Source organism: Schistocerca nitens, chromosome 1, assembly GCF_023898315.1.
Source record: "Schistocerca nitens isolate TAMUIC-IGC-003100 chromosome 1, iqSchNite1.1, whole genome shotgun sequence".
Taxonomy (NCBI): domain Eukaryota; kingdom Metazoa; phylum Arthropoda; class Insecta; order Orthoptera; family Acrididae; genus Schistocerca; species Schistocerca nitens.
The window spans coordinates 934,381,896-934,404,662 of NC_064614.1; the positions used below are offsets into that span (position 1 = coordinate 934,381,896).

The 22,767-nt window shown below is 38.0% G+C and overlaps 1 protein-coding gene across 4 annotated transcripts in view; it reads left to right on the plus strand.

Moving 5' to 3' along the window:
• The window catches only part of LOC126193895 (exportin-7), a 237,115-nt gene that overhangs the window by 202,610 nt on the left and 11,738 nt on the right, over positions 1-22,767 (plus strand). For all 4 annotated transcript variants that reach the window (XM_049932723.1, XM_049932725.1, XM_049932724.1 and 1 more), the window contains exons 20-21: positions 1,334-1,515; positions 2,660-2,787. In XM_049932723.1, coding sequence (XP_049788680.1) covers positions 1,334-1,515; positions 2,660-2,787 — 310 coding nt within the window. The remainder of the gene's footprint in view (positions 1-1,333; positions 1,516-2,659; positions 2,788-22,767) is intronic.

Sequence of the window (22,767 nt, forward strand, 5' to 3'; positions counted from 1 at the left end):
TAACACACTAGAAGACTCTAAAGAAAATAGCAACCAAGCAACCACAATGGACAGAAATATGACTCAAGCCTTAGTGCATTGCGTAAGTCTACCTTCCATTTAAGTCGTATTTCATATCCATCCTGGCAAATGCTACTGGTATTAACCAGCCCCATTTCAAGTACTTGTTTTTGAAGGAAACATTCAGTTTATTAGATCTGAAAGACTACCCTTTACACAGGCTAAATAAAACACACACAGTTTCCATTCTGGACCAGCGCATTCAAACTCACATGGATGCTCCTCGAAAAATATAGGAAGTCCTGAAGCCCTTAAGAAAAATTTTTGTGCAATTTAAGGCTATTTTTAATAGGTAACAGGCACGTTTTGTTGTTGGATTTGTTTAGGTTGTTATTTTATTAAAATAAACTGGGAGCATGAAGAAGAGAGAAGTCAGTACACTGTGTGTTCTCATTTTCAAAATTTGTCACACTGGGAGGAGAGAGGTTCAGACCTGTGCAAACCGTCCTGATTTAGATTTTCTGTGATTTCCCTAAATTGCCCGAGGCAAATGCCATGATGGTTCCTTTGAAATGGCATGACCGATTTTCTTCCCCATCCTTCCCTCATCCGAGCTTGTGCTCCATCTCTAATGACCTAATTCTTGATGAGTCGGTAAACACTAAATCTCCTCTTCCTCTTCAAAATTTATTTCTATAGAACAGATAACAAATCTTGATGACTGAAAGACTGTCCATACTGCAGGACTCAACCATTACCCTAATATATTTTGATCATACCTCAATAAACATCTGTTGAATTCCTTCAGTATAAATCTTTCTGCCTACATAAATGTTTAATTTCATTGACCAGGAGAACATTAAAGGAAACTCATGTGTAATTTGTTGGGGCAGAGTAAGCTTAGTGGAAGTAGTAAAAAATAAATTTTCAGAACAGAAGCTCAACTCTTAAAATAGTGAAAAATTAATAATTCGTTTGTAGGATTTTGGATCTGTTAATTAACAACATTCAGACAGCCCTAAGTTACTTTTATGTATGTCTAAAAAACTTTTTTGTTGTTATTGTTTTTAATTTATGTCAAATATCAAATTGAGTTTTTTGAATCTTGCATCTCATAAAAGTTTTATCTAATTTTTAAACAATATCATATCTTCAAGGTTACTTTTATTAATTTCTTTTTAACTTGGCTTCATCCATCAGTTGTACCTTTCTATTTCTCTGATCCTGGAAAAAATAGGTATATATTTCATGTATTACTTTTTCTTTCTAGTGATATAACTCTACAATACACTTTATTAGTTCTTTATATACACTTTTTATGTATAAAACAAAGGGAAGAAGACACGACGAGGTGTTCCAGCACCGAGTGACGTTTTCCTCCAAGTACTTGAGCTACACCCAGAAATTCTCCAGCAAATTCTCAGCACTGTACTCAATGTTATTATGTTTGAAGACTGTAGAAATCAGTGGTCTATGTCTCGACCTCTTTTAGGCCTCATTTTATTAAATGAAGAGGTAAGTTTTTGTTGTAGAATCTTAATACTGACAAATATTTTTATTTTATCTATGGTACCATCTTTTATTGTGAGCTGAAAATAACTCTATCAAGAAAATGACTTTGTTTCATAATTGTTTTATAGCCACACATTGTTAAATTATTCTTTGACTTTAACCTACCAAATTATTCAGATTCAATGGTACAACAAATATAACAAACATCTGGCTGAATCTTTCTTACATAGTATAATCTTTCATTATCGTACTCAGGAAGAGGCAAACAAAGAGAGAGTCACACGACATGGAAATATGTGAAAATGAGTCGAACTTTACATCTGGGTTACAGCCTCTTCCTTATGCTATGTTTCTGATGAGCTTGTGATCAGTGTGTCTTTATGATTTAGTCTTTGTTTCTTTTCTTCCCTTCACCATGCTGTGTCAGTCCCAGATAGATGTATTTTAATATACTGGAATATTATGATAATTGCCATGACAACTGACTATGGCAATTGTCAGATCAGCAATTCACTCAACTCTTTACACACTGCTTGTATTCAGGAGGACAGTGGTTCAGATCCCCAATTGGTTATCCTGATTTAGATTCTGTGCTTTCATTAGAAAGCTGTCCTCCTTTCTAAAGGTAGATGCTAGAATATTCCTCTGAAAGGGCACAATCAATTTCCTTCCCTGTTCTTTGTCTTGTGCCCAATCTCTAATGATCTGGTCATCGACAGAATGTAAACCCTTCAAATCTTAAGTTAGTTAGTTGGTCATAATTTCTGTGGCTTATTTGTAAGATACGTAATCTGGAACAAAACTCTTCACATGATATTTAATATACTTCATATTTCAGTGTGCTTCTATGCTGATTATTAGTAGATGATTTATATAACAGTGAAAAAGTATGTGGTTAATAACAGAAATAAGTGTGTAATTAATTCACACTACACAACATAAGAGTTTCTGGGGCAAAAGTAGTTAGCTACAATGAATTTTCTGACTTCCTTTCATATCTATCAAACGTCCTATACTATTAGAAAAGAGGACTGATAATGCTCATTGTATCATCTTGCATTGTAATTGGACTTTTTTTCTGAACTGTAATGTATTACTTGCAAAAATTATTCGCTTCAAATTGCATGTTTTCTGACTTCTGTTATAGTATTTCAATCAGCTGAGGGAAAATATAATAAGGAGTCAGCCACCAGACAAACAAGCTGCAATGGCACAATGGTTTGAAAATCTCATGGAAGGAATTGAGCGGAACTTGTTAACAAAAAACAGAGATAGGTAGGTCAATTAGTATTGATTTATTAATATGAGTTATAAAAGGATGCTATTGTTCACTTTTGTGTACCTTTAAACTAGTGTATTTGCAGGTACGTCTGACATAAACGCAGGTAAACATTAAATAATCCCATATCATGAAGTCTTCTTTTGAAAGCCCCAATGAATACTTCTTTTTTTTGCTGGTAGTGTGAGAGAGAGCTCTAAGAAATTATGTCCTTCAATGTAACTTATCTCTGTCTCGCATAGTTCTTCCCCCCACCGCCCACCCACCCAAAGCAAAGCAGCCTCCTTAATCTGTTAACACACACATCGATTTGGTCTCTATCGGCTGATGTAAGTTGCATGTGCAGTCTAACCTCACCACTTCAATATTTTTGCAGGGGACCATACAGAACTGTGTTTATCTGAAGAGCTAGTTGGGGAAATGAGTTTGTGAAAAATATCTCACAGTGAAGATTAAGAAAGTTCAGCTACTGCTGGGCCTTGCACAATTTCTTTTTCTGCATGGTTATTTCTGTCCACACAAGCTCCTTACCCAAGAACTTGAATTGCTTCTAATATTGTGGACATAGCATTTAACAAAAGTTATAACTCACAATAGTAGAAAAAGAGTACCAGTTAGTTTTGCAGTACATTTATTCTTGAAAATGAACAGTGTATCATTACTTCAATGAAGTATCTGTAGAGATTTCAAAAGGCTGTACTTTGTACTCTACCACCTGAAAATAGTTTTGGGGTACAGAGGAGTAATTTCAGTGTATAACACCGTTACTGCAGATTGACCTCATACATTGTTCACTGAAAACACTGACAAGGGAATTCAGATTGCTTTGGTGGAATTCAGGATATACTCTCTAATTCAAGAGAAAGAGCTCCACAAATCAAGTAAGTCTATAAGATGTTGGTCCACCTCTGTCCCTTATGCAAGCAGTGACTCAGCTTAGCATTGATTGACAGAGTCAGTTGGAGGGCCCTGCCCGTAATGCCCTAAACATTCTCTATTGGGGAGAGATCCGATGACCTTGCTGACCAAGGTACCATTTTTATGCCAAAAGACAAGAAGTAGAAACTCTCGCTTTGTGTGTGGGGAGGGGAGGGGGGGGGGGCATTATCTTGCTGAAATGGCAACCCAGGATGGATTACCATGAAGGGCAAGAAACAGGGTGTAAAATTTTGTCAGTATACCACTGTACTGTAAGAGTGTCACAGATGACAACCAAAGGGGTCCGGGGTCCTGCTATGAATAGAAATGGACCCCAAACCGTAAGTCCTCGTTGTCAGACTGTTTGGTGGGCGACAGTCAGGTTGGTATAACACTGCTGTGTGGGGCGTCTCTAGACACATCTTCAATGGTCATCAGGGCCCATTTTGAAGCAAGACTTATCACTGAACACAATTCTACTCCAGTCAAGGAGATTCCAGGCCAAAGACATGTCTGGAGACACCAAAGACATCAGAGGGTTACCAACCTGTCACCCACCATGCAACCCGACAACCACAAGTGATGGGTGGGGTGCCATTTCTTTTCATAGCAGAACCCCTTTGTTATCATCTGCAGCACCCTTACAGCACAGTAGGATGTCAATAATATTCTGTGCCTCATTTTGCTGCCCTTCATGGCAAGCCATCCTGGGCTTGCATTTCAGCAAGATAATGCCCATCTGCACATGACGCAAGTTTCTACTGCTTGTCTTCATCGTTGACAAACCCTACCTTGGTCAGCAAGGTCACCTCCCCCACTTGAGCGAGATGGCGCAGTGGTTAGCTTACTGGACTTGCATTCAGGAGGACAGTGGTTCAAACCGATATGCAGCCATCCTGATTTAGGTTTCCCATGATTCCCTAAAACGCTTCAGGCAGATACTGGGATGGTTCCTTTGAAAGGGCATGGCTGACTTCCTTCCCTAATCCTCACTGTTTGGTCTCCTCCCCGAGATCAACAAACCAACCAATCACTTCCCCAACAGGGAACATTTGGATCATTATGATTAGGGCCCTCCAATCATCTCAGAATTTTGATGATCTAATGCATCAGTTGGACAGAGTTTGGCACAATATTACTCAGGAGGATATCCAACAACTATGTCAATCAGTGCCAAACTGAATAACCGCTTGCATAAGGGCCAGAAGTGAACCAATGCATTACTGACTTGCCCAATATGTGAAACTCACTCTCTCTCTCTCTCTCTCTCTCTCTCTTGAATAAATCATCCATTCTTTTAAATTGTAATCATTTGTTTGTCTATACATGTACTTTACAGCTACTGATTCCCATTCTATTTGGATAATTTTTAAAGAAAGTGTATTATATCACCAGATGTTAATCTCGAGCTTGTCTGCATATGTGACTCTCACAACTTTGCAAGACAACATTATTCTGAAAAAGCTTTGCTCTTTGAAGCAACACTTTTGACTCAAGGACATATAGTGAATTGTCCTGTGGCATGTGACAGTGCAACTTGGAATGTTCTATTTAAGGCAGAAAACAAGAAATCGAGAGAGAGAGAGGGAGGGGGAGGCAGATCCTAATTGTTACGTGTTCGTGAAAAGTTGTCGTCGTCACTATGGGTTGTTGCTCTCAGAATGACAGTAACAGATCAACACATCTACATATACACTCTGCAAACCACCATGAGGTGCATGGCTAAGGGTACATCCCACTGTACCAGTGATTAGGGATCTTTCTGTTCCATTCACATATGGAGCGTAGGAAGAATGATTGTTTGAATACCTCAAGTAATTATTCTAATCTTGCCCTCATGATCCCTATGTGGGTGATACATAGTGGATTATAGTATATTCCTAGAGTCATTTAAATCCGGTTCTTGAAACTTCATTAATAGACTTTCACGGGATGATTTACGTCTGTCTTCAAGAGTGCCAGTTCAGGATTTATGAACATTGAGAGCAAGTTGCCAGTCTTTGCACCACTTTGAAGTCTTATCAAGATCTGACTGAATATTTATGAAGTTTGATCTGACTGAATATTTATGATGTTTCTTTCAAGTAGTACTTCATCATAGATAACAGCATCATCTGCAAAAAGCTGGATGTTACTTTTAATATTGTCTGCAAGGTCATTAATATACACTGAAGAGCCAAAGAATCTGGTACACCTGACTAATATTGTGTAGGTCCCCCAAACACGCAGAAGTGCCACAACATGACGTGGCATGAACTCGACTAATGTCTGAAATAGTGCTGGAGGGAACTGACACCTGGAATCCTGAAGGGGTGTCCATAAAGCCATAAGAATATGAGGAAATTGAGATCCCTTCTGAACAGCACGTTGCAAGGCATCCCAGACATGCTCAATAATATTTATGTTTGGAGAGTTTGGTGGCCAGTGTAAGTGCTTAAACTCGGAAGAGTGTTCCTGTAACCACTCTGTAGCAATTCTGGACGTATGGGGTGTCACATTGTCATGCTGGAATTGCTCAATTCTTTCGGAATTTACAATGGACATGGAAGGATGCAGGTGATCATAAAGGATGATTATGTACAAGTCACCTGTCAGAGTTGTATCTAGACATGTCGGGGGGGGGGGGGGTCTCATATCATTCCAACTGAGCATGCCCAGCGCCATTACAGATCTACCACCAGCTTGACTAGTCCATGGATTCATGAGGTTGTCTCCATACCCGTACACGTCCATCCGCTCGATACAATTTGAAATGAGTCTCATCCAACCAGGCAACACGTTTTCGGTCATCAAGAATCCAGTGCTGGTGTTGATGGGCCCAGGTAAGACATAAAGCTTTGTGTCGTGCAGTCTTCAGGGTACATAAGTGGGCATTCGGCTCTGAAAGCCCATATCAATGATGTTTCGTTGAATGATTTGCATGCTGACAATTGTTGATGGCCCAGCATTGAAATCTGCAGCAATTTGCAGAAGGGTCCAATTCTGCCTGTTTACCTATATCTGTATTTGAATATGCATGCCTCTATCAGTCTCTTTGGCGCTTCAGTGTACAACGTGAACAGCAAGGGTCCCAACACACAAGTCTGGCAAAGTATATTTCTGTAGATCCTGACCCAGATTGAATCTGCCTGAAAGATTACTACAAGGGCTGGCGAACCTCCAAGCCTGGATGCAGTTTTTATGCTATTTCCCACATCTCACTAGGTAAATATATTATGACATTTCTGGATATCCTCTGTGATAACCAACATGAGTTCTGGAAACAGCTCACTCTGTTGATCCATGAGATAGAAAAAGCTGTAGCTATACCACATTTACCGATGTATAAGATGACCCTGATCATAAAACGACCCATATTTTCTAGAAGCTTCTTGAGAAAAAAATTATTTTTAACACATTCTGACTCATCAAAGTTTCAAACTGTATTGTTGATGTAAACTATCTGCCTAAAAAGTTAACATTATACCTATTTCGATAATGCGAGGAGAAATAAAATAAATGAAAATAAATAGTTTACATTAATTTATGGACAATTTTTGCCTTGCCGGCCCTATCTGTTATGGTATTACTATCTCCATCCTAACAGCAGAACTGTAAAATTTATATCTGTGTTATCACGAATATTTGAATGTTTCTTCTGAATATGTTGCGATTTCAGAGATTGTGATTACCATGGTACCTGAGAACACTGCTGTTTATATCTTAATACATATCAGATGACACTTCTATACTGACATGAGAATGTTAAAATGTCTCCTGTTTCTAAACATAACATCTGCCAACTACTCTTTCATTGACTGCATAGAACCAGCAGCTGAAACACCTTTCATTTCTGTCCTCCATCATGGTGATAATCGACAACACTGCAGCACAAAACAGATAAGTATATCACTGGCCCCAATATATAGTTTTACCATCTCCTGCAGAAATGAGTACTATTGTTGTGCAGTTGTCCCGTTTTAAAGTCATTGTAATTCCAGTTACAAATAGATTCAGGCTAACTGCAGTTCAAATGTGGTAGATGTTCCTGAAAAGCTAAAGTACTCTGTAGAGATTCCCATGGTTGGCAATACGACATACTTTGCTGCCCACTCATCTAGTTCTCATCCAAGCTGGTACCACTGTTCCCACTCCAATCCTTCCATAGTGCTGTGCTTGAGCAACTGTCAAGACACAAACTGCAATATCTTCTAGGATGCATTTCATATGTAACAACAGTAACTAATAGATAAATAAAGGATTGTAATCACTATTCCATCCGATTCTCAAACGTTCGCTTGTGACCTACCGATGTCTGTTGGTACTATCTCCACGACAGATCTTGCTGCTGTAATTTATTCTAGCAACAACAGTTACAGCTTAATGTGATTTCTTTCGTTTGTTGTCTGGATTAATCATCCTTTTTGTTTTATCTGAATGTCACCATTATGTTCTAAAGCTGGGGTAACTTTTTATCCAGTGTTCTAAGAAGTGAACAGTGACCAGATTGCTTATTTGCAACCCACTTAGTAAATCATTACAGTCTCTCATAATCAGATAAAATATTGATCTGGGTTCAGGGTCAAGTACTGTTTTTTGAAGGACAACATTTCCACTTTCGAATATTACCTTTACTCAAAACGCAGCATTACTGTAATGTTTGTTTATCCATACATATGTGAGAACTTTTATTGTAGATATAATCAGATACAACAATAGTTTGTAAAATGATAGAATTTAGTGCTATTTTGTCCTGTTTGTCACAAAATTGCCAAATTTTAAGCAGAGAAATAGACTGCTGTAGTGGCTACATCATAGTTTCTCACGTATCCCTTGCACTAGCACTGCATAAGTCAAAAGTCACATAATTAATTGTGCAACATTGATACTATATTGAGAATTTTGGCATATAGTAAAATCATGAGCGTGTTCGACAGCATGTATTGTTTTCCCAGCATCAGCCTTCCAAAATCTTCAAAATAAATCTGCATGTCATCTCAATAGTCAAAGCTGTACTCTATTAAACAAAGTAACAGTGTTAGCCTCAGCAGGAATAGATTAATCTTTGAACATAAGATGACCCTGTGTTTTTCTGATGACGAATTTGGGGAAAGAACCTCATCTTATATAATCTGGTGAATACAGTAGGTGCCTAGGTAGATACCATGTGCCTTGACTTTCAAAAGGCACAAAATGAACAAAATACAAGCATGTGGGGTATCAGACCAACTGTGTGACTGGATTGAAGAGTTTTGTAGCAAACAGAACACAGCATGTCATTCTGAATGGAGAGAAGTCTTCAAGTAACTTCAGATGTGTCCCAGGGGAGTGTTATAGGACCATTACTTTTTTACAATGTACAGGATGTTTGTTTCAACTTTAGACAACTAAATAGCTGTAAACCAACACATCATATGGAGGAAAAAAAATATTCTAGGTGAAAAGTTCATATTATGAAAGGGGGTATCTGCCTTTGCTACAACTGGCCATCTAACTAACTGCCTCTCCTATGTAGGCAAGGTCAGCATCATATTTTGTAATGGGAAAGCCCCCTCCCATTTTTATTGCATATGTGGGTTCTGTGCAAAAAAAAAATTACATACAGTTTACTCAAGTGGTTGTTTCCCATTCGCAGTAGATGGCACTATAATCAACAAATATCAGGTGTATTATTCCATGCCTTAACTCTCGCATTGGTCACTATGCAATACCAGCGGAATACGATCATCATCATTTAAATATTTGAGCTTCACATTGCAAAGCAATACAAAATGGAATGAAAATGTGAGGATTATGGTAGGGAAGGCAAATGGTCGATTTTGATTTATTGGGGGAATTCTAGAAAAGGGTGGTCCATATGTAAAGGAGGTCACATATGGGACACTAGTGCAACCTATTCTTGAGTATTGCTCAAGTGTTTAGATCCATACCAGGTTGGATTAAAGGAAGACATCAAAGCAATTCAGAAGCAAGTTGCTAGATTTGTTGCTGGCTGGTTCGAACAACACACAAATGTTACGTATGCTTCAGGAACTCAAATGGGAATCCTGGATGGAAGACGACATTCTTTTCAAGGAACACTATCAAGAAAATTTCCAGGATTTGAAGCTGATTGCAGAACAATTTTACTGCCTCCGACATACATTATGCGTAAGGATCACAGAGGTAAGATAAAAGAAGTTAGGGCTCATATGGAGGCATGTAAGGAGTTGTTTTTTCCCTTGCTCTGTTCGTGAACGGAACAGGAATGGAAATGACCGGTAGTGGTACTGGGTACCCTCTGTCAAACACTGTACGGTAGATTGCGGATTATCTATGTGGATGTAGATCTGTTACAATAATAATATAAAATGTCCATGAAGTGATGTGACCAGCACATCTGCCATGGATACTCAGCGAAATCAAACACCCCAGTAGTGAGAGGTAGTGGGACTCACCGAAATCCAGCACCCCAATTGTGAGAGGTAATATTGTTTTCGTGGATCATGCTAAATGTAGTTTGCCAATGAGACATTGAAACAGCTTTGTTGTACTGTATAATCGAATTTGTCACACTAAAATAAGTTTTGAACATATATTCAACCATTAGAACACAAAGGTTGACATATAAATCACAATTGAAATGTAGAATCAAATGTGTCGGTTCTTAACTGCAGGAACAGACACACTTTAAGTTTGTTGATCACAGTGCCATCTGCCATGAATGGAAAAACAATAGGTTTAATAAACCATAGATATTTTTTTGTGTAGATACAAATATGCAGTAAAAATGGTGTTCCTATTTGAAGTTGAGCACACCCATGCAGGAGAGGTGGTTAGGAGCTGGCCAGTTATAACACAGACAGATGTCCCCTGCACTAATATTAACTTTTCTACTAGAACTGCTTTGTTTTAATGATGCGTCATTTCCGAGATATTCAATTGCCTCATGTTAAAACAAATACTGTGTATATGAATGACTTTGTAGATAATATTGGAAGCTCTGTGAGGCTTTTCGCGGATGATACTGTTGTATGCAGAGAAATCGTGATGCCTAGAAAATTGTAGTGAAATGAAGGAACACATGCTGGGGATTGAAGCTTGGTGCACGGAGTTGCAACTGACCCTCAGCATAAACAAATTTAACATATTGTGAATACATTGACAGAAAGACTGTTTATTTTGTGGTGATAAAATTTCAGAACAGTCACTCAAAGTGCTCACATCAATAAAATATCATGGACTGTGCATACTGAGTGTTCTTGATGTGGAATGAATCACGTAAAATTAGTCGCGACTCATGCAGATGCCAGACTGAGGTTTATTGGAAGAATCCTCAGGAAGAAATGTAGTCCATCAACAAAGGAAGTAGCCTACAAAACATTCATTCAACCAATATTTTGAATATTGCTTGTCAGTATGGGATCCTTACTGAATGGGGCTGACGGAGGAAATAGAGAACATGCAAAGAAGAGCAGCATGTTTCGTTACAGGTTCATGTAGTAAGTGCAGAGGCATCACAGAGATCCTCAGCTATCTCCAGTGGCAGATGCTGAAGAGAGGCAAACTGTATCAAATTATGGTCTACTGTTAAAGTTCTGAGAGCATACATTCGTAGAAGAGTCCTACAAGAGTCAACCAATACATTGCTTCCTCTTTAATATATCTCGTGAAAAGATCATGAAGATAAAATTAGAGGGATTTGAGCCCACACAGAAAGTTTATCAACAGTCATCATTCCCATGAACCACACAAGACTGGAACAGGAAAAGGGGGAAGTGACACTGGTACACAAAGTACCCTCCTCGACACAACTTATGGTGGCTTTGTGGAGTATAGGTGTAAATGTAGAATACTGAACTATTGCCAATGTCCTGCCCTGGGTACGCACTATGCAAATATTTAGAAAACGTTCTCACTGTTGTGCATGACATTTACTCTAAATGCAGGCGGCTACAGCTGGGGTACAAAGATTCTGTCCTGGGAGTGGTGGTGGTGGGGGAGGGGGGGGGGGGAATAAGCGACTGGTGATCATGTTTAGGGTAGACACTGAATAGTTATCGACAATTAGGTACTCATCCTTCTCCCTCCTCTCACCCCCTACACACATACACACACACAACTTTGGTATCACACCTCAACAGAATATGTAGAACAATAGTGATACTTGGTTAAGATTGTATTAATTGAAAATTAATCGTAAATTTGGTAAAAAACAGTTAATATTATTTTTACAAAAATAACATTTATTTCTGAACATAATCTTGACATGACTTCATTTGGCTGAGCAAAGTTCCAGTTTCTTTATTCCTGGGGGGGAGGGGGGATTTGGTTTCCAACTTTATGTAATACTCATTTGCGCATAATTTTTTCTGGTAAATTAAACATAAGTTACTTATTGATGTGTAATAAGAACAAAGTCCACAGCACGTAAAATCTTGAAAAAAATGGAATGGGTTTTATATGTATGAAACAGCTGAAGAAAAGGCCTTAACATTGAGCTTAAATAAAACAATTACCTTTTTTAATCCTAGTAATGCTAACAAATTTTTTGTAACATGTAGTATGGAAGGGAGGCGGAATTAAAAGTCAAATTTTGTTAATTGTTGTTAGCTTTTAATAACGACATCCTTCCTAAATGCACACTGATGTGTAAGTAGGATCCAGAACCCACAAAAAACTTTCAGCATGATTTTAGCAACACCAACATATTGTTTCTAATGTGTACACAGAGGGGAGAAGTGCTTTATGCAAAAAAATTTAAAATATACTAGTTTCATGAATGTTGTGACTTTCACTCACAATGTGATTTTTAAAGATATAGAGATGTATAAGAAGGGCACTGAACTTGAGAATATAAAATATGACATTCGTTGCGAAAACTAATATTTACTACTATGACTTAAATTTGTGGGTTACATTGTATTGAAAAATTTAAAACAGTTACGTGAGTGTTGATCTGTGCTATTTTATCACAGAACTGCAATTTGCAAGCTCATACTTCAACTAATAACTGAAGTACTGGAGGCAGGCTGCCCCATTCAAGCATCATTCACTTTTCCAGGCAGGTACTAAAGTCAGTACTGGAGGCAGGCTGCCCCATTCAAGCATCATTCACTTTTCCAGGCAGGTACTAAAGTCATATATTACAAGTACTGATTTAAAAACTTTCCCAATTCTAGTTCTTTGATTTACTGTTTCTGAAATTCTCATGGGCAGCTATGATCATCATTTAAAACCGTGTTTATCATACTGAGAATAAAACAGCAATGCCGGAACTTGAAACACTCATTCTTTAACAGGAATCTCGTGAAAAGTTTATACTGGAATTTAAATGATTGATAAGAAACCTCCTTAATTGCATAGTACAGGAAAGTTATTTATTAGAAGTTTTCTGTTGAGCATAATAAGCAATGGAGTCATGTTCTGATAAAATGGATCAGAGTTAGGAGTCCATGAACTATGGACCTTGCTGTTGGTGGGGAGGCTTGCATGCCACAGCGATACAGATAGCCGTACCATAGGTGCAATCGTAACGGAGGAGTATCTGTAGAGAGGCCAGACAAACGTGTGGTTCCTGAAGAGGGGCAGCAGCCTTTTCAGTAGTTGCAGGAGCTGAGCTGGCCTTGTAATATTAACCAAAACGGCCTTGCTGTGCTGGTAATGCGAACAGCTGAAAGCAAGGGGAAACTACAGTCATAATTTTTCTCAAGAGCATACAGCGTCCTCTTGGATAAAATATTCTGGAGGTAAAGTAGTACCCCATTCAGATATCCGGGGCAGGACTACTCAGGAAGAAAGAAAAACTGGCATTCTGCGGATCGGAGTGTGTAATAATGTCAGATCCCTTAAACGGGCAGATAGGTTAGAAAATTTAGAAAGGGGAATGGATAGATTAAAGTTAGATATAGTGGGAATTAGTGAAGTTTGGTGGCAGGAGGGACAAGACTTCTGATCAGGTGAATATGGGATTATAAATACAAAATCTAATAGGAGTAATGCAGGAGTAGGTTTAACAAAAGAGTGCAAGTAAGCTACTACAAACAGCATAGTGAATGCATTATTGTAGCCAAGATAGACAGGAAGCCCATGCCTACCACAGTAGTACAAGTATATATGCCAACTAGCTCTGCAGATGTTGAGATTGAAGAAATGTATGATGAGATAAGAGAAATTACTCAGATAGTGAAGGGAGATGAAAATTTAATAGTCATGGGGGAATGGAATTTGATAGTAGGAAAAGGAAGAGAAGGAAAAGTAATAGGTGAAATGGAATGGGGCTAAGGAATGAAAGAGGAAGCCACCTGGTAAAATTTTGCATGGAGCATAACTTAATCATAAGTAACATTTGGTTTAAGAATCGTGAAAGAAGGTTGTATATGTGGAAGAGGGGACACTGGAAGGTTTCAGATAAATTATATAATGGTAAGACAGAGATTTAGAAACCAGGTTTTACATTGTAAGACATTTCCAGGGGCAGATGTGGACTCTGACCACAATCTATTGGTTATGAACTGTAGATTAAACCTGAAGAAACTGCAAAAAAGTAAGAATTTATGGAGATAGGATCTGGATAAACTGATAGAACCAGAGGTTGTAAAGAGTTTCAGTGAGAGCATTAGGGAATGATTGAGTAGAACAGGTGTAAGAAATACAGTAGAAAAGGAATGGGTAGCTTTGAGAGATGAAATTGTGAAGGCAGCAGAGGATAAAGTATGTGAAAAGACGAGGGCTAGCAGAAATCCTTGGGTAATAGAAGAGATATTAAATTTAATTGATGAAAGGAGAAAATATAAAAATGCAGTAAATGAAGCAGGCAAAAAGGAATACAAACATCTCAAAAATGAGATTGACAGGAAGTGGAAAATGGCTAAGCAGGACAAATGTAAGGATGTAGAGGCATATATCACTAGGGGTAAGATAGATACTGCCTACAGAAAAATTAGAGAGACCTTTGCAGAAAATATAACCACTTGTATGAATATCAAGTGCTCAGTTGTAAAACCAGTTCTAAGCAAAGAAGGGAAACCAAGAAGGTGGAAGGAGTATATAGAAGGTCTATACAAGGGCAATGTACTTGAGAACAATATTATGGAAATGGAAGAGGATGTAGATGAAGATGAAATGGGAGATACAATACTGCGCGAAGAATTTGACAGAGCACTGAAAGACATTAGTTGAAACAAGGGCCGGGGAATAGACAACATTCCATTAGAGCTACTGATAGCCTAGGGAGAGCCAGCCATGACAAAGCTCTACCATCTGGTGAACAAGATGTATGTGACAGGTGAAATACCTCAGACTTCAAGAATAATATAATAATTCCAATCCCAAAGAAAGCAGGTGTTGACAGATGTGAAAATTAGCGAACTATCAGTTTAATAAGTCACAGTTGCAAAATACTAACACGAATTCTTTACAGACGAATGGAAAAACTTGTAGAAGCTGACCTCTGGAAAGATCAGTTTCGATTCTGTAGAAATGTTGGAACACGTGAGGCAATACTGACCCTACAACGTATCTTAGAAGCTAGTTTAAGGAAAGGCAAACCTATGTTTCTAGCTTCTGTAGACTTAGAGAAAGCTTTTGACAATATTGACTGGAATAATCTCTTTCAAATTCTGAAGGTGGCAGGGGTAAAATATAGGGAGCGAAAGGCTATTACAATTTGTACAGAAACCATGTGACAAGTCATAAGAGTCGAGGGACATGAAGGGGAAGCAGTTGTTGGGAAGGGAGTGAGACAGGGTTGTAGGTTATCCCTGAAGTTATTCAATTATATATTGAGCAAGCAGTAAAAGAAACAAGAGAAAAATTTGGAGTAGGAATTAAAATCCATGGAAAAGAAATAAAAACTTGGAGGTTTTCCGATGACATGTAATTCTGTCAGAGACAGCAAACGACCTGGAAGAGCAGTTGAACGGAATGGACAGTTTCTAGAAAGCTAAATATAAGATGAACATCAACAAAAGCTAAACAAGGATAATGGAATATAGTCGAATTAAATTGGATGATGCTGCGGGAATTAGATTAGGAAATGAGACACTTAAAGTAGTACATGAGTTTTGCTATTTGGGGAGCAAAATAACTGATGATGGTCGAAGTAGAGAGGATATAAAATGTAGACTGGCAATGGTAAGGAAAGCGTTTCTGAAGAAGAGAAATTTGTTAGCATAGAGTATAGATTTAAGTGTCAGGAAGTCTTTTCTGAAAGTATTTGTATGGAGTGTAGCCATGTATGGAAGTGAAACATGGACGATAAATAGTTTAGACAAGAAGAGAATAGAAGCTTTTGAAATGTGGTACTACAGAGCTACAGATGAATGCTAAAGATTTGATGGCTAGATCACATAAATAATGAGGCTGTACTGAGTAGAATTGGGGAGAAGAGGAATTTGTGGCACAACTTGACAAGAAGAAGGGATCAGTTTGAAGGACATGTTCTGAGGCATCAAGGGATCACCAATTTAGTATTAGCGGGCAGCGTGGAGGGTAAAAATCGTAGAGGGAGACCAATAGATGAATACACTAAGCAGATCCAGAAGGATGTAGGTTGCAGTAGGTACTTGGAGATGAAAAAGCTTGCACAGGATAGAGTAGCATGGAGAGCTGCATCAAACCAGTATCTGGACTGAAGACAACAACACAAACACAGAGTAAGGAGTCTTGACTATTTTTAAATAAGGAAAGGTTTCCACAAGGCTAGTGCAAATTATGAAAACATTTACATGACACAAGAACTGAGTAGATACAATTTTTACCCTTGACCACATGAATAAAGAAAATACTTGGAGGTTATAGTTAAAATTCCACTACTTGAGCGAGTGTAGACAGAAACCTGTGCACCAAAGGGTTACTCAGCTTTATGGGAATGCTGTCCTGACTGTGCTGCAGGTTTTGCGTTTTGGTAGTGTTAGTGTCACGAGTTACTGTTAGTTGCGGTACTGGTATGGCAACGTAAGGTTGAAACAAATGCATCAGTGTGCATTGCAGTTGCAGACATAGTGTGTCCAGCGAACCTTGAAATCTGGAAAACACTGAAAAAGCCAAGAATTTTCAAAATCAGAAAAAACCATGTAAAACCCCATAGATTTTATTTAAAAACATTGATTTTTTTTAAAAAAAATCTGTACTATACCCATATTGAAGTAGTATCAGTTTAAACCATTTGTGGTATTTCAAATAGCATTCAAATATTCAGATGAGAATTTACACATATATACTCAATACTCATTAGTGATCTAGTATTTACCCAATAATCTGTACCTGTTTTATACTCGCTGACATGTTGTGTGAGGCTGGGGTCCAAGGAAGCTGATTGGTGCTACCCTGTGAGAGGTGGGGAGAGACAGGAGATTTCATTACTTTGCAGTCTGGCTTAAAGTACAGATCAGATACTATGGTAGAAATATACAGAAGTAAAACATTTTGTAAAAGCATTTATAGAGATGTTCATATTCAGTTTAGTACAGTGTCCAAAATTACATGAAGCCTGTTGTAACCCTACAACTATTAACAGTCAAAAACAAGACATCATAGTCATCAAGAGTAATGACTGGTACTGGTTGGTTGGTTGGTTGGTTGTTTCGGGGAAGGAGACCAGACAGCGAGGTCATCGGTCTCATCGGATTAGAGAAGGACGGGGAAGGAAGTCGGCCGTGCCCTTTGAAAGGAACCATCCCGGCATTTGCCTGGAGCGATTTAGGGAAATCACGGAAAACCTAAATCAGGATGGCCGGACGCGGGATTGAACCGTCGTCCTCCCGAATGCGAGTCCAGTGTCTAACCACTGCGCCACCTCGCTCGGTGACTGGTACTAATACACGTTGAACAGATATATGGGGCTGAATGACTGCTCAGTGGTGCAGACTGACATAATATTATTCATACAAGATTAATCTCAATAGTAAGTACAAAAAACCTCAGTTGCATTCTTCAAATTCTTTTTTTCTGGTTTTTGGTGCAAGTGGAAATTTCATATTAACTTCGAGGAATATTATAAACTACTTTCACTCTTGAGTACAGTTTATTAATTTGTAAATGTGTGTTATTTATTAGCTAATATAGATATAGGAGGTCCAGTATGAAACAAAGCGATATATTCAAAGCCACAGAACGATTCAGGGAATCAGTCTACAGTGCAGTCATATGCACTATCAGATGACATTACACATGCTGAAATTGTGTGGTGTTTGCACACCGTCGGGAGTCGTTTGTCCATTCGGAGCTCAGCAGACTGCGTAGCTCTATTCCCTTTGTTATTTCCAGGAGTCAGATTGCAAAGAAAATGCAGTTGCAAAAATCAAAACTGTGTTACAGCACTGGACACTGATTGGCATCATATACGAGATGTAAAATTGCTGACCTTATTGACAAATGTGAAGTGATCATACTCATATTTGATGAAAGTATGAATACTGTTTCTAGAAAAACCCAGATATCCATCTGGGTTTCATGTACGATTTTGGGACTGTGATAAATCATTAATAACATATAACTTGGATTCTGTTTTTCTGAAACATACAAGGGCAAATGATTTACTTGAAAGTGTAAAAAGATCGTTGGGTTTGGAAACAATAAAAAAAAAAGTTGCTGTTATCAATGGATGGACCAAATGTGAAATTAAAACTTTTGAATTACATTAACAAGGAACTAAAAGAATCCTTCGATTGTCTACAACTGCTACCAATTGGTGCCTGCAGTTTTGCATGTGTTACATGGCATATCCAAAACTAATTGGGAATTGTCATTTTTTAGAACACTTTATTAATTATGTAATGATTTATTTGCATGAAGATCACAATACACTATGACAACAAGATCTTCATCTTTTCCTGTCATTTTGTGGAACTAGATGAGCTGCTAAAGCTGTGGAATTTCTTGAATACATTTGAACTTGCATTATTGAGATAAATAAATCGAAAACTATTCCTTAGTTATCAAGTTTTGGATTTGAAACTGTCAATGACAAATTGCTAGCTCCAAACTTGACATTCTTCAGTTCAACAGCACACTTGTCAGAACCATTTCTACTCGATTTTCAGAGAGATGACCCAATGGCTCAATTTCTGTATGATGTACTACATAATATTGTGAACATTTTGATGCAGCGAGTTGTGAAACTAGACATCTTAAAAAAGAGCAAAAACTCATCTTTGATGAAAATTGACTTAAGGTATATAAAGAATGATATTGCAGCAAGACAGTTCAATCTGAATTTTTGCTACAAGAAGTGCACTTAAAATAAGAATGTGTCTGAAGAGGAGATATTGTTGCTGAAGGAAAACATGCAGTTATGCATTATTTGCGTAGTAGAGAAGTTGCGGGATAGATCACCGCTCAAATACAACTTCGCGCATGTGATTTCCTGCTAGAATCAAGAAATTTTGTTAAACCAGGAATTAGCTCAAAGAAGATTGACAGTATGTCTAAAACTTTGGTATGAAATGGAAGAATGTTGGATTCAAAGGCAGACCGTGTCAAACTTGAATTACTGAAGATCTGCAGAGAAAAGAGAATTGAAGACGAGATAAAATGTTACAGGAGAAGTGAAAACCATCTTGATAAATTCTGTATTAATATAATCAAATTTTTCAAAGGCATGCCCAAATTTCTGAGATTTTGTGCAAATTATTTTAATAATCTCACATGGAATTGCTTCTGTTGAGTAAGCCTTTTTTGTAAACTTTGAAATCATAGTTGAAAATCAAACAGAAAAAAAGCCCTCTTGTTCAAAGATATGTATATGTCGTAGTCAAGAAAGCAAATGGAGTGGACAATTTCAACATCAACAGAAGTATTATACACTGTTTTCGCAATGCACATTCTTTGTACTAAGACGATATGAAACACAAGATAAAGGAAGGTGAAAGAGAAGAGGAGGAGTGATTATTGAACAAACAAAAGCAAGCTGAAATCAAAGAATTAGAAACGAAAAGAGTACCTTTGTTGACTGAAGCCTCAAAAGATTTTGGCAGAGATAGAAAATTTAAAGAAATTATTTATTCATTTTTAACATGACTAAATTCTACAGTTTGTCCCTGTAATGAGCAAGTTTCAATGCACGAGGACGGATCAAATATAAACAGGATTTTATTTTTTATTTAAATTCATTTATTGAAAAACTCAAGGCAATTATAATTTATTTTTTCACATAATCTCCTGCTTTGGAAATATATTTGTCTCAGCGTATGGGCAGCTTTTTGATGCCCCATCATGAAAAGAACTGGGTCGTGTCACCAGCCAGTTGCGCACGTAGTCTTACACACGCTCGTCATCTTCAAATCATCACCCTCCTAGAGCTTTTTTAAGCAGTCTGAATAAATGGAAATCGCAGGGCAATAAGTCCGGGCTGTAAGGAGGATGATCAAATGTAGTCCAGTGCATTTCCTGTAGGTTGGAGACAGTTAGGGCTGTAGAATTGGGTTGCGCATTGTCATGGAGGAGGACGACCTGTTGAATGGAGTGGTCTTGTTTTTTGCAGCGATATGCAACTCTCGCCTGGTTCAACAGTTTGCAGTAGTAAGCAGTATTGATTGTGCATTGCTCATACAAAAAAAATCAATCAGCAAAATGCCTTGCTGATCAAAAAAAACGTTGAAAGAACCTTGCCAACTGACAGTCGAGTCTTGGCTTTCACTGATGCTGCCTCCCCCTTCCTCCACCACTCCTTACTGACTTGTTTGGATTCTGGAGACTAGTGGTGAACCTATGTTTCATCACAGGTGACGATCTGACTCAAAAATGCATCACCTTCTCCCGCAAACCTTGCTGTAAGCCTCTGACAGTCCTTCAAACGTCTCAGTTTCAGATTTTGAGTCAAAGCTTTAGGGACCCATGTGGAACACACTTTACGGAACTGTAGGTTTTTTGTGATGACTGCTTGACAGCTCCCATAGCTGATTCCAACTTTTTGTGCAATTTCTGATACTCTCACCCCCTCGATCATCGTCAATAATGTCTTTAACCGCATGAATGTTTTTGTCTGTAATGCTGGTCGGAGGATGGCGATTGTGTTGCTGATTTTCCACACGTCCTTGTCCTTCCTTAAACTTTTCATGCCAGGTAAACACATGCGTCCTTGATAATGTTTTATCAGTGAACTGTACAGTCAATCTTTGGCAAATTTCCACCGCTGCAACTCCTTCACGAGCAAGAAATTTGATAATTATGCATTGCGCAATGGAGGGGTGCATCTGTTGCTCATACTCATCAGCGTTACTGACAAAACGGCGGGAAATATCTGACAGCACACTCTCCTAACTTCTAACGGTCTCGCCTAAGCATAATAGAAGTGTGGGGCCAGTCCTACTAACTGTTGATGTTCAGGAACAAAAATCCCATTTATATTTTATCCCCCCTCGCATATGCATTGTAAAAACAGAAATTGTACTTTTTTATTTTGTATTTTTTATTACCTGTAAATCAAGATTCATTGTTAAAAATTTTAATTTGTATCTGTGATGGATACTACTAAAGAAGTAAATTGTAATTAATTATGCATGTTCCAATAATTATCAATATAAAGTTTTGAAAAAAGAATGTTTAGTCTCAAATTCAATAAAAAAAATTACATGCAAAAAATTTGCCTTAAAACCCAGAAAAACCCTTAATTTGAAAATGATCACTCACAGGATACCTTGAGACAGTCAACATGCATCTGGACATGGTGAGTAGGGCTTCACTTATACAGCTGTTCTATCAAAAGAGCAATAGTGCTGCTGATCTTTGCAAGTATCGATGTATTAAAGAACCACAGAGAGGTCTTCTTTCTTTCCGCTCTGCAATTAAAGAACATGATTCAGAAGTTCAAATTGAGGAGCAGTTTTGGAATCACTCCTGGGAGAGACCAGTTGCACCACAAATTATTGAAGAAGTTAATGTTGCCTTAGCTGAATATTCAATGGGCCACCGTTGTTTCTGGCATTTGTAGAGCAATCTCTAGTGCAGGGTTGTCACATTGAGCAACATTTGTAACCTGGAATGTAAACATCGTACACAATTATCAAATGTTAGTCTCTCTTGTGGAAATAAGGGTGTTTCTTTCAATGGTTTATTCATCGTTTCTCTTCCGCATGTCCTTAAAAATGTTTCCACCAAGTTTCATTGTCCTGCAATCACAGTTTTGTTCAAAAATGGCTCTGAGCACTATGGGACTTAACATCTGTGGTCATCAGTCCCCTAGAATTTAGAACTACTTAAAACTAACTAACCTAATGACATCACACACATCCATGCCCGAGGCAGGATTCGAACCTGCGACCGTAGCACTCCCGCGGTTCCGGACTGAGCGCCTAGAACCGCTAGACTACCGCGGCCGGCCCACAGTTTTGTTGTAAAGGCCCTTCTCAAGTAGTGAAAGTTTAATTATAACCACGCTGTACATCTAGCATAATTATGGATCAAGAGAAAATGAAATCTTTAACTTTTACATAAGATATACAGGGATAAGCAAGCTCATAGGTAGGTCATGATAAAAATAATAGACAATTTCTCTCTCCCATTAAAACTGTGTGATGGCTTAATCAACACTAACAAAGGAAATTCTCATAAACAAGAGAAAACAGACTTAATATGCGTGATTGAAGTGTAAACTAAGAAAAACTCACACATATGTGCAGGGTGTTAAAAAGAAAAAAAATATTCCATAGTTTTAGAGGTGGTGTTACGGAAAATGTCTAGTAAACATGTGCTCTAAAAGAGATGCCTTAAGAGCTGTGTGCCCTAGTTTATCTTCACTACTTGGAAACACAGCTCCTCTTCTGAACAAGTGCTCATCATAGCTCTTAAGTTACAAATTTTAGCACCCATGTGAAGTGCAAGAGTCCAAACTACCACATTTCAAAATATTTGCTATTTTTTAACATCCTTTATACAAAAGGGGACATAAACTGGTTGATTTGTGCCATGACATACCTTCATACACACCACATGAAAATCCAAATCATATACTTAGTGTGTTTTACAAATACAAGAAAAATGCTGCAAACACAATAACAGGAATAGAAATATTACAAATAGGTAATTGAGCATACAACATTGGTATTCCAAGAGATACTTCCCAACTCTGAACACCACCACACCTCTGTCATGTACACTCT